Here is a 12,909-nt window from a genome sequence, read left to right on the forward strand (position 1 = left end):
TATAGTCATGCTTTACTTTTAATTGCTTCTTAGAAAAAGTATTTCAGATTTTTTGTTTAACACAATATACAATATAATGCCATACATTGTGTGAAACATTTATTAAACCCACCTGCAACAACCGGTGGACTTAAATGTATTATTAACAATAACAAAAATCACCTCTCATGCAGATAGTGCTAAACCAGGCTAACCATTTGCACAACTAGGACCAAAAAGCTTGAACATAGACAAATAATGTTAATACTGAACAAAATTGTTTTTCTCAAAACTGCTAACAAGTTTGGTCAGGAACAGTTTACACAGTTAGCACAGTTATATACTGTAAGAGCATTTTGCTGTTAACGCAGATCAACGGAGTGCCGTGCGTATTGTAGCATGCCACCAATAGTGTTGCAGTGACGTCTACTTTTACATGATGTGCAATAAGTGTAACAGGAGATCATTTATGGTCTGGTTTCTCAAACTTGTATCTTATAAATCAATCGTTGCCATTTAAAAATGTGAATTATAAGATTCAGTTTTAACAAGACGCTGAGATTAAAAAAAAAAAAAAAAGGCAATTTGTATATTTGGATAAGAAACGATGATCACGTGTCTGTTCTGCTTAGCTATGCATGTGTCCTATTTGCAAGCAAATGCAATTAACATGTCCTCTATGTTGCATCTGGGTCACCAAACCGCTGTCAGATGACAACCTTGTACCTTCAAAAATTATGGTCCTGGTTTCATTCAAGAAAAAGATGTGAAAATTAACAAGCAACTTAAAGATTACAAACTTTACAAAAAACCCCCCCAAAAAACCTGAAGTATTCTTTAAAAGAAATAAAGACGGACATTACAGCTCGGAAATCACTTCAGTTTGAAGTTAAAGCAGGGAAGTTTAATTTTTTGGTTTAAAAGAGTTAAATTCTAAAAAAATATGGAAAACTTTGGTAACTTAGTAATTTTGGAGTTACAAGGTTCTCATATGACAACATTCTTTTAGCTCCTGCTCTGATGAGCACTCGAAACAATGTGCAGTTATATACACAATGTTAAATTGTGTTGCGTGTAAATATATTCATATAACAATATAGAAAACAAAACAAGACTCTAATGCAGAGTCCTCTACACATTAGACACCACCACTTCCAGGTAATGCAAGTGCATATAAATTAGAAAATTGACTTTACACTCAACCAGTAATTCTTATTTACATGCTTAACGTATCGAATAAATATACACTGTTATAAACAGCCAAAAGACCAACTTGAGCTTCTAGCGACAAACAGTTATAGACAAAGGTGAGGCGTGACGGGGAGAAGTATAAGGCCAATGGCAAAGTCAACATATCTAATCGCACCACACACACGCGCGGACACATACAAAACCACACGTAACGCACATGCATACATCACACACGATTGCCAGTTAACTATCCTGGAGTGAAATCTGATGAAGTACCATTTTAATACATCAGTAAACCAGTACCCATACAAATGAGATCAGCAACGACTTTTGCTAAAAGATATGATGTGTGGTCGACAAACCCTTTTCAAACCATTATTCTAAAACAATGATCAGATTTTTTTTTCAGTTTGCTGTCAAAATAGAGTACCTAATTTATTTTATTTCCCCAAAGTATAGCTATCATTTATTTTGTATGAGTGTCAATTTGTAATAACCAAGCTGCCCTAGAAACGTGATTTTCATCGCACGGAAGAAATAGCTGGCCTGATTGTTCTGGGTTGTGTCCATGGTGCTGAGAGGGGTTTGTCAAGCATGTGAACAGTGGCACTGATGAGGCTCTGAGAGCGCCTTTCACTCTGGCAGCTGGAAGAGCACCTTAAATCATGTGGTCTGCAGGGCCTGATTGCATAGGGGCAGAAGGGCGTTGCATCAGATGGGCCTGGGGTCAGGAGTCAGGAGTCGTTCCAACTAACAGGATTATTAAGACTGCAGCATACCTGCCAGTTAAAAATAGAATCACTGCTGATGTGCATTTTGTCCTTGTCGGACTTCATCTTTGATTTGATTATGTGAAGTGTACTCTGAAGAGCAGAGCTCCACAATGGCAAATGTGAGTAAAATGCCGTTTGTCTCATTATGTGAGATTGGTCTGTCAGCAATATGCTACAGATTCTTCCATGACCCATGAGGTTCGCCCTCCAGTAAGTTAGGTGAAAGTGGCCCTGTAGGTTGCTTTCATGGCGTCGAACGAATGATGGTAAAAATATGAATTGCTCTGCAGAGGTACTTAGATATTATTATTAGTTTGTATTCTGTTTTTATTTTGTTGGCAGGACCGGTTTATTATGGTTAAAAAAAATCTAATTTGAAAGTCACACTCATATGGAGGATGATGAAAAAGGCAAAACAAAAGTTAATTACTCCAATTTTCCCTCCATCAGGAATACATTTTGCATGAAAATTTCAGTTTTGGTCAGAAAAGTTAGGAAGCCCACAATTTTCTCTCACGACTTAAAGACAAATGATGATGTATTAAAACACGTATGGGTTGCAGCCATACAACATGTAACAATGTCATCATAAAACATGAACCACAAACGTAGCTATGTTCAAACTATGTTGTGCTCAGACTAAGAAAGAATTCTCACCAAATGTGCGCATTCATATTTCCCTACTAAGATGATTTCATTTAAGGGTTGTTTGTCGACGTTATATTTCTCTATTGCCCAATACATGGAAGACTGTTCTCATTTCAACATACAAATATGATCTTACTCTCTCAGATAAGAAAAACATTTCACAGACATACTGTACTAGAGTGTTCAATAAATAATAATAATAATAATAATAAAAAAAAAACAATATAAAGACATTAGTAAAAAAGGCACACAAAAGTTCTTTGACAAATGGTACAGGAAAAAGTAAACACTTTCTCTTGCTATACAAATAGGTCTCCATCAGTAGATCTTATTCTATGCTACTTCTATATCATATCTGTAAAAAAAAGTCTTAAGTTACAAAATTTCTCTCAGTAGTGTCAATGTTCATTTGCTGTCAGTCCAGAAAAGAAAAGAATTTCCCAAACTGGCCTACATCCATCAATTTCTACTGTCATTCTTGCGTGACCATCAAGACTAGAATGTTTGCAGTAAATATTTCCTGAGAACTCTGAAGTCGCTTCTCCGAAACCTTCTGTCTGTGCCTGGCTTCAAACACCCAAGTGCAAGACGGCCTGAGCGGGCCAAAACTAAGCCTTCGCTTCTGCGGGCTTGTTAAAAAGCACAGCTGCACGAGGATCGCCCCTCTTTTTCCAAAACTCTTTCAAATCAGCACATGAGCCTGATGACGGAAGCCCTTATGTGTCTGTGGGTGAGGCCTCGTGCGTCACGATCTCGATCGTCGACGTGGGCTCCATCATTTCACCCTCGTCGTGCTCCTGATAGTCCAAAGGAGAACGACAATCTCCTAGGCTGTCCTCCTCGTCCTCGATTGCCTCCTCATCTTCTTCCTCCTCCTCCACCTCACCATCTTTCTCCATCCCGTCCAAGTCCTCCTCCTCCAGGGTCAGCTCAAACTGAAACTTGTCCCCGCCTCCCTGCCCTCCCGTTCCTCCCCCATGTCCATGAGAACCCTGATCATAGAAAGGTGGGGAGGGGCTCTGGGGGATCATGCTCTGGTACCAGTTCCTGTTGTCTTCCAGTGTGTCCAGAATATCCTGCGCATCGGGATGGACCAGATCGGCCCAAGTTTCCCACAGAGGGTGGACGATGTAGTCAATGAAACCCACCTAGAAGAAAAGAACACGTGCGGATTAGGTGTGCCCTTTCTTTTTTTAATTATTCAACAACGCTGCACGCATTTGATTTTTTTCCCACCTGGCTCTTTTCCACTGAAGCTGTATGTTTATCGCACATCGGACTGATCTCCATTCCTCGTTCCCTCTCTCGGTCTCCCTGGTGGAAGAATTCCTCCATGATCCGATCAGTCCACTGACGATAGAGCTCGAGGGACTTTGTGGGGTTACTCAGGTCTGCGCAGTGCACCATGTTTCGCAGCACCTTGGGAAAAGAAATACTTTCAATTTGACATGACAACTATATTACATGTTTCTGAAAATCTAAACGCAAAGACGGTGGACGACTTGTTTTATCCTTACCTGTATTCTGTCGGTGTAATTATCCAGCAGCAGCACTCCAGAGCTCGTCACCTTCTTGGTTTCCACCATGGTCTTCAGATCGGCCAAGAGACTCATATGTTTGGACATGTCAGTAGCTAAAACCTGGGCGACAGAAAAAAATGTTCCTAAGCATCAGGCAAATTTTTGACAGAGCCCATCAGAAAGGATGTCGACCAGGGATTGGGCAACATGTGGCTGGTGGGACTCATGTGGCCCAAGCCCACATTTTGAATGGACCATGATTATTTAGAAAAAAAATTAAATTAAAAATTAAACAATGTTTCCTCTACTCTAGTGGACCCCAGCAAACTTTTGATCCAGCTATTGTCAGATTTCTTTCTCTATTTGTGGGCCATTTTGTCCATATTTAAAACATTTTTGCTTTACATCTGTTTAGAGTGTGTGGTCCAATGTGGTCCCCCTCCCCCTCCCCAGTAGCGCTGATGAAAAATTGCTGCCCTCGCAATCATTTAAGTTGTCCATCACTGATTTAGCCGAACATTAACCAAGGTGTCGTACCATGTCAATGATCATCTTGCGTAGGGACTGTCGCTGCTTTTTGGTGAGGTTCTGGAAGATGTCACAGCCTTCTTCCTGCAGGAGTTTGAATCCCACAGCCAAGTGATGATTCTCCAGCACAGACTCATCGTTGTACATCAGCGCCAGCTCGGAGTCTGCTCACAGGTGAAAAAGAAAATGAGCGGCTCTCACCACCAGCGGCTACAAAACTTTCAAAGATATTTACTTAAAAAGCCTGTTCTAACAATTCACAAGACGTACTGGTATTGATGAGGAATTGGTTTGATACTCCAGGATGGTCAACATCATGGATGGCAGCGGCAAAGATGGCAGCGAGGATTTCAAGGTCAGTGAAGACAGCCTGGAGAAAACAAAAGCCAAGGTCAAAAAATTAAATCTGAAAGCACACAACACTATTGAAGGAGGGTGTCCCTTTATTTCGAAAGTCTCCTTTCCTGATCAGACTGTTTTTAGAAATGTCACACAAAGAAGTGGTGACAGTTCAGACAAAGGCAAAACTGTCAGCAAGGTAATTGATTTCTCTTTAATGGGAAAAATTAAGCATTTGTCTGAACAAAGGAAACCTAACACCCAAGAACAAATGATGTCCATTCATCTTTTGGCTGTGCAATACTAACTTACATCAAGGGCTGGAGTCGAGAGGAGGATGTGCGTGGACTGGGCGACGTCAGCTGCATGCAGGCTGTTGTGGTAGGCCACATCGGAATGGTAGTGATCTTCCAGTGTCATCATGTAGGCCACAAAAGTGTCCACTGGGATCTTAAATGTTTTTAATAGATCTCGCTCCTACGAAAAACAAGATTGTGATACACATAGTTAGAGGTGACTCACTTCAGCGGCGTCACACGCGGACGTTCCAAGGAAAGAAAAATCACACGGAGAGAAGCTGTAAACGCCCTACCTGAAAGATGGCGTACATGATGCAAGTAAGAGGTCGGCTGTTGGAGTACTCGGAAACTGTGAAGATATTCAGGCCCCATTTGTTCAGGTCCTCCAGTTCCTTGGACAGCAACTCCTCTTTATCCGTTTTGACACCGAAACGAGAGATGCTGCTGCTCGAAAGCGAAGATCCATGCGAGATCTTTTTGACACCGCTGATCTGAGTCATCAGCTGCTGCTTGTGCTGCTTCTTTTTCTCCCGTGTCTTGGGTGTCGGTGACGGTATCTCCACCTCATTCTGTTTGTCTGCAGAAAAGCAAAATAAAAACGGGGGGGTTGGTGCTCTAATTAGATGATAAAAAAGAATAGTGTGTGTATGAAGAAGAGGTCGATGAAGGGGGCACTGAACCTTCCATAGAAGGCCTTTGTTTCCTCACAATTGTTACCTGAGAACCAAGCTACTCGATAGAAACACCTGCAACCTAACAGCCGATCCCCGTGCATGACATCGTTCATTCATTGCCGGCGCTGAATCTATCTCACGCTGCCCACCTGCTGTCTCCCTCAACTCCTACTGTTCATTTATTTTCCTATTCATCATTCCTGAGAAGCCAGCCATCGGACCGCCTGCTAGCCCGCTCATTTCCGTGTGGATTCACAACACACGTAGTCCAGCCTGTGTTTTACACCTACACAGACAATTGAATACATACAGGAACGGATTTGAATGACGGGTGAAGGTTGAACAGGGTGTCTTTTCAGCACATTCAGCAGACACGCACCACAGCATCCGACAGCTGGGAGGGGGTCGACATTTTCTTTTCACGGTTTTGAAGACTCATTTTATCTACTTGGCAATTTTTGTATTCATTCAAATTTAGCAGACACAATTCTCTGGTGTGTAAAATGTATATATATTTTCACTTTAGAAGCACTTTAAGGGTTACCTTGTGCAAGTGATCGTGATTCGAATGTGATTATAAAGGCTACAGAAGCAACTTTAATGTGTGTTCAGGGTTTACATAATGGGGTACTTAGCTAATTTGAGCTCAATTACATTTTTTTAATCATGGCCTCCCAAAGATAAAAAAAGGAAGCAGAAAACACAACACCCATGCCACATGTTAGGGAATGCGACACAAAACATGACGCCCAATCCGTCATTTGTATTTATATCACTTGCGAGAATAGGCGAATGAAATCCTGCATTCAACGACTGCTGTCTTCTCTGTCGAGCTCCAACTCAGCTCACCGTCTTATCTGCCTATGGCGGGTTATTCAATTACCAGCTGTAATTCAAATAATTGCTCTCAGTCTCATGTCCCGCCGCCTTTCTCTTGCACCCTCCCTCCTTGTTTTATGTCTGTCTTCTTTTCTCCCCAGAGCTCCAGTCAGTTCACTCTAAGAAGAGCCAATTAAGCCCTCTTGGACACATGCAGTCTGCAAAACACGAAAAAGTGCAACATATAATGCTTGATCATCTCTACAAGTTTGACACAATTGCAACCCAGGAAAAACAATACAACAATGCAAAACCAGAGTCCACACCTTCCAAGACTCACAAAACACACACACACTGTCTCTTTCTCCTCAATCTCAAAGACCGCACTGATGAACTCATCCAGCTTAAGTCCTTTTCATTCACCCTCCTCCTCAGTTACTTCAGGTGTGCCCCAGGGCTCTGTCATGGGCCTGCTGCTTTTCATTATCTACCTCTTCCTCCTTGGAACCATTTTCCACAAAGTGAATATCATCTTTCATTCCATTGTGAATGCCACGCAGCTCCACCTCTGCTGCAAACCCAGCATTGCACATCCAAACTCATCCCGCTCCTCTTCTTGATAAGAAATCAACACCTGCTTCGCTTTGAACTTCATGAAGCTAAACTGTGACAAAACAGAGGTTCTTCTCGTTGGTACGAATGATAGATTACCCAAAGGTGGGATGGCATTGAGCTCTGCTCCCCAGCTCTGGAACTCCTCACCACCTGACCTCTTCAACTACATCACTCTTACCACTTTCAAATGTGAACTCAAAAAACACTTTCATTTAAGATCACCTACTCATTGTCAATCCACAGCATTACATTATTATTACTAATTGTTTTATTTTTTTCAGTTTTTAAGTGTTGTTTTGTTTTGTGCAGTGTCCTTAAGAAAGGCGTTTACCAATAAAATACTTTTTAATTCCACTTGAAATACAAATTTAAGTTCAACTTGCCAATTTCTCATCTTGTCCAAAGTTGCTCAAGTCCTTAAATGACGTGCATCGGCTCTTAAGAGTCCCAGTTAAAACCACATCACAATATTGCCAGTTCTGCTCTGTGATTGCGCGATGTTACCGCGAGTCATTCAGTTAATTCTTTTTTAAAATATGTTATATTTCATATAATTAAAATCTTGAAATCCTAGTTATCAAGTGTTAAAAAAATCAAGACCTTAGAAAGATTGATTTAAGACAGTTTAATTCAGTTTAAGGCCTCGTCTTTATAGTCATGGATTCAATCCCTTCGAAAAAAAAATATTTTTAAGGATCTGCAGGAACCTTGTATATGGATGGAAGATATTGGGCAGCTTTTTTCATTCTGTTTTTTATTATAGATATGTTCCAATGTGAATAAAGGAAATTATGATGTAATACTGAAAACATCGATCGTGACTGGCACACATTACTGCATGCTGTCTCTCAGGCTCGATGAAGACAGCGTCCAATATTTTCATTTATTCAGGCAATTATCCATATTCCATCACCAATGTTGTCCTGTTTTATTAAAAAATTAAAATATTGTGGTCTGGAAATAACCGTGCACCTCCACAAATCAGCATGAGTTTTCTGATAAATGACGCAAGGGATACTGAAATACGTCATCACTATGTTCTAGTAACATCGGCTAAAGTCATTTTCTTTCCTTTCGCCAGTGAATGAAGTTATTTAGTCATATTCTTTTAGGATGGGAGGAAGCTAGGGAGGGAAGGCGCCCCTGCTATGAAAATGCACTAAGCTCGAGATGACTCACCCAGTCTGGTAACTGCCAGCAAAGGGGGTTCCTCTGTACCTCTTGTTTTCTCCTTCACTGCAGTCACTTCCCTCCCACCCTCGCTGTCTCTACTCTCCTCCCACCATCGGTGATCCAGCAGTAGGGATATGCCATTTACACTTCACGGATCAGGATGCTGATCAATTGGAGGCACACAGTCTACAAATAGTCCCAACCACCTCGATTTGGAGTGGGATTACATTCTATCTTCATTATAGTACATTCTCTTTTTTAAATTCACGTGGTTGTGACTCAGATATCCTTGATCCTTTTATCGAAGCATGTTGATTGTCTACTGTTAAAATGAATTAATCGTGTTTGTTTGACTATGGAATTTAAATATATACATTATATTACATATTTGTGTATTTTCTGTTGAATGTCTAACCCATATTGGCTCTAATAACTGGTCTTTTAAACTTAATGTCTTTTTTTTCTCTTTTTTCAAAATTTACATTGTCTCACAAAAGCATTTTGAGGCTGGTGCAATAAACCTCGACATGAAGCTCAGTGGCGCAGTGTTTTATGGTACGCCCCCACAAAAGAGCATGCGTAGCAACTCATACAGCTTTGCTTCATAGTAAAAAAATAAACATTAATGAATAAACTTACATGATTTGGCTTTATTGGGTGTAAGTAATTATTCGTCTTAATTTTTAGATGCAAATTACTCTCTTGGTAAATTTGGATCATGAAAATCCAAATTTCTGATCGTGCTTTTGTGTGCACATGTATTTAGAGAACATATGTATGTATGCATGTATATGTTGTACTGTTAATTACCAAGGAAAGTGTTGGAGATGAATTCGGACACCTGATTGCCAGACCGACTCATCTCAGATAGGTGTGTCAACTCCCGATTCAACATTCTCTTAAACTGCAAGAGAGAAAGGGGAGGGGGAGAAACAATGGTGTCAGTTTCCAGGGAAAACCTAGCAGAAAATGGCGACTCCACGGATTCTATGGAAAATTCAGCAGTTTTATTCCACCAGATATTTCTATTGTGTAACAAGTGGAGGAATACCACCCCACCTGCACGTTCCCTTAAATAGTCATACGTGCGAAGGAAAATCTTTTAAAATCTCTAAATTCACCTCCAACAGTTTGATCACATTAACTCACATTGTTGACGCTCATTTGCCAGTTTTACATGCGTCAGTTTTTTTTTTTTTGTGCGCAAGAATTTCAAAATGTAAAGCAGACCATCTACACTTGCACTTTTAATCAATACATTTGGTCAATTTTCACCCGGTTTTCCAAATTCAAATTGAATCATTGAATGCACTAGAGAGTACAATGAGATCCAGTGCACTGCAGTAGCAGCTGTTGACAGACTGATGCATTCACGCGCACACCCACCGCACACATCAAACACATAGCTCTGCAGAGGGCTCAAGATGGAGGCTGAGCTACAAAACATCACACTGGCACATAAGGAATATCCTTTAAATGGTATCAAAGCTCCGAAATAACTATTAGATTTACAAAATATAGACGTCTAATTGGATACTTTGGCTTCACAACACAGCATGGTGAAGGAGTGCGTTATCCCGAAAAGCAACGTCGTTAAGAATCACACACCTTAATGTAACCCCAAGACACCGACAGCAGGTAATTGGCTTCAGGCATTTTGGATCCTGTTTTCTCGTCCCTAATCAAAGCCAGAACTGTAATCCAACAAGGAAAATATGAAGGTAGTCGAACAGGATTCTCTCAGCACCCCCTCCTCAAAAAAATCCCTTCTCTCCTTGGGTTCCTTTTTAACAGCTTAAAGAGCAGCTCGATGGTGGACCACACTCCCTCCTTGCCGCACAGAGAGGCCAGATCCAAGTCTCCATGCCTGTGGATGGATGGATGGGTGCCTGGATGCAAGAGGGAAACTGGATGCTGCTAGACGGGCTGGAGCAGCAGCAGCTGTGAGCCGTGAGCAGAGGGACTCACAGTGTACTAATGAATAATGGAGAAGAAATGACCATGGGAGGCGTGGGAGGACGGAGCGGGCGGGGGGATAGCGATGAAGACAGGATGGAGGGAGGGAGGCTGCGATGTTCATCTGACAAGATGGGGGGGTTCCTCTGCTGGGTTTGTTTCGGTTCGATGCTCTCACCGCTGTGGTGCTCCCCCCTTCCCCCATCCCAACCCTCCTCCGACTACCGTCTCTCTCGCTCTCTCTCGGTATGTTGCTCCCTCTCTTTCCCCCTGATGTAGTTTGCCAGCCCCAGCAACACGTTCCATGCAGAACACATGATTTGACAGAAAGTGCGGAAAAGAGGAGGCGAGGGGTGTGCTCCCGCCAGATTGGCAAGTATGTGGTTTGGATTGGCATGGGAGGCACCTTTTTATGGTAATGGTGACAATAGTTTATGGAGAGAAAAATAATCAGTTCAATTTAACAATCATTGGACCTACGGTATATTCTAGAGAATATCAAGTCCTTCCTTCATAAATATTCATTTAAATTCAGATGAATAGGTACATTCTGGGAGAAAAATATGTTTATCGAACCTTCGCAAACACTGCACGTTCCAGCAACATCTGACTTGATTACTGCACGTGTTATGAAGTCAGCCATTGTGAAGAAAGCATCCCTGAGCCCCCACAGTGAAACAATGAATGCTGCTCACATTTTAGGGAACGTGAATGTGCAGCCTCTTATCACGAGCTCTATGATCAGTTTCCCCGCGCCCTCCCTCTCTCTTACAGATTCTGTTGTCTGCTGATATACGGCAGCTAGCTTGGAGGATTCATAAGCCGCATCATTAACCGCATCCCATATTTGATGCTGTGCAGGGATATTTTTAACAGCCTGTACCAGGGAGGTGACTTGAGTGTGAAAAAGAGAAAGGAGATGGGAGATCATTGCATCCTTTCCCAATTTAGCTGACATCAACCCACTGATTTCTGTTTGTGCTCTGTGTGCGAGCGTGTGTCCCAAATACGAGAACACCCAAACACCATGGCAACAACATCAGACAGCCAGTACGCAGCTGCTTTCAGTGGAGAGGAAAGGAGGAGGGAGCATAGGCTTCCCCTTTTCCTTTGCAGGCAGACGTGTGGTATTGCTGCTGAGCTGTCACGAGGACACACCACACACATCGCCTCAGCTCACATCCAACCCATACAAACTGAAAAAAAAAAAACGCTCCCCCGCCCTCACCCAACCGCTCCTGCGCTTCCTCCCGCCACTTCGTCTCTCGCTCACTATCCGCCACTTACATGTCGATTTCTCTACTGGCTGCCACTTGCCAACATAGTCATCAATCTCTGTCTCGCTGCCTCACAGGCACGATCGATGGGCTGTCGTCGGCGCATGTGGACACTGCTGCATTGTACAAGGCTCGGGCCACCTGACTAGAATATACGGTTACATCAGGGCCACGAGCCAATTTTGATGCATGGTGCCGCTTTTGTGGTTGCAAGGTTTTACAGGGAAACCCGCCTGCTAAATAGCGTTGTATATTTGAGAGCACCAATCTATGGGAACCCACAAGTTCCCTTTTGGTTGCAGATGTGTTTATGGGCTTGTGTGCACACAAGCAATAAAAATGAGGGGGAGATCAAAGCTCACCCGGGAGGATTCCAGATTATCCTCCCACATAGGGAAAGAATCCAGAGAGAATGAACCAAGGGCTGGGAGATAGGATGCAAAAAATAAAAAGTGCAAGAGAGCAGGCGGTGCTTTATATAATACTGCACTGCATAATATATAAAGAAACCAGAAATAACAGTGGGTGATGTCTCGCTGCAGTGTGGTGAAGAACTGTGCTTCCCCACAGTCTGAAAGAAATTCCCAAGTGTACACGCGCACACACCCCCCCCCACACACACACACACACACAGACAGGCAGGCGCAGTCGTAGCCTACAGTGCCATTTTCTGCAGTCACTTCTGCATGCTGACATGTCGGATGCATGTTTAAACACATACAGCCATATGTTTTAACATGACGGGATATTTCCACTACATTTGATTTAATTGCTTATCCTGAGGGTGCAGGGAAGTCTGTTCATGCCTATTGGTCGCTCTACCTGTATCTGTTTTTAAACCAGTCACAATTTCTTTTTTTTGAATAGTGCATAAAATGTGATTTTACTAATTGTTTATAATATCTGCTATCCTTTTGGTGATTTTCTGCAGAATAAGCGAGGGGGAAAAAAACACTGTGCTCCTCCATTCAGATATGATCCTATTGGACAGCTCAAAGTGGAGGCCAGCCAGGGGCACAGTTGAGAGGCAGGTGTGGAGTCCCCCTCCCGTGAATATCCCCGTCTCTCTGTCTATCGATCTATCGAACCATGCACGCGCTCAACTCAAGTCCATCCAT

The 12,909-nt window shown here is 42.3% G+C and overlaps 1 protein-coding gene across 3 annotated transcripts in view; it reads right to left on the reverse strand.

The window, feature by feature from the left end:
• Positions 1-12,909, reverse strand: part of pde4ba (phosphodiesterase 4B, cAMP-specific a) — a 122,973-nt gene continuing 110,064 nt past the window's right edge. For all 3 annotated transcript variants that reach the window (XM_088312439.1, XM_088312440.1, XM_088312441.1), the window contains 8 exons: positions 9,369-9,462; positions 5,571-5,854; positions 5,291-5,455; positions 4,910-5,009; positions 4,649-4,803; positions 4,109-4,231; positions 3,828-4,010; positions 1-3,739 (listed from right to left, as the gene is read on the reverse strand). In XM_088312439.1, coding sequence (XP_088168565.1) covers positions 3,308-3,739; positions 3,828-4,010; positions 4,109-4,231; positions 4,649-4,803; positions 4,910-5,009; positions 5,291-5,455; positions 5,571-5,854; positions 9,369-9,462 — 1,536 coding nt within the window. In that variant the 3' untranslated portion in view covers positions 1-3,307. The remainder of the gene's footprint in view (positions 3,740-3,827; positions 4,011-4,108; positions 4,232-4,648; positions 4,804-4,909; positions 5,010-5,290; positions 5,456-5,570; positions 5,855-9,368; positions 9,463-12,909) is intronic.

The sequence above is a fragment of the Idiotropiscis lumnitzeri genome, chromosome 13 (assembly GCF_059441095.1).
Source record: "Idiotropiscis lumnitzeri isolate Australia: NSW breed Sydney's pygmy pipehorse chromosome 13, RoL_Ilum_1.0, whole genome shotgun sequence".
NCBI classification, from domain to species: domain Eukaryota; kingdom Metazoa; phylum Chordata; class Actinopteri; order Syngnathiformes; family Syngnathidae; genus Idiotropiscis; species Idiotropiscis lumnitzeri.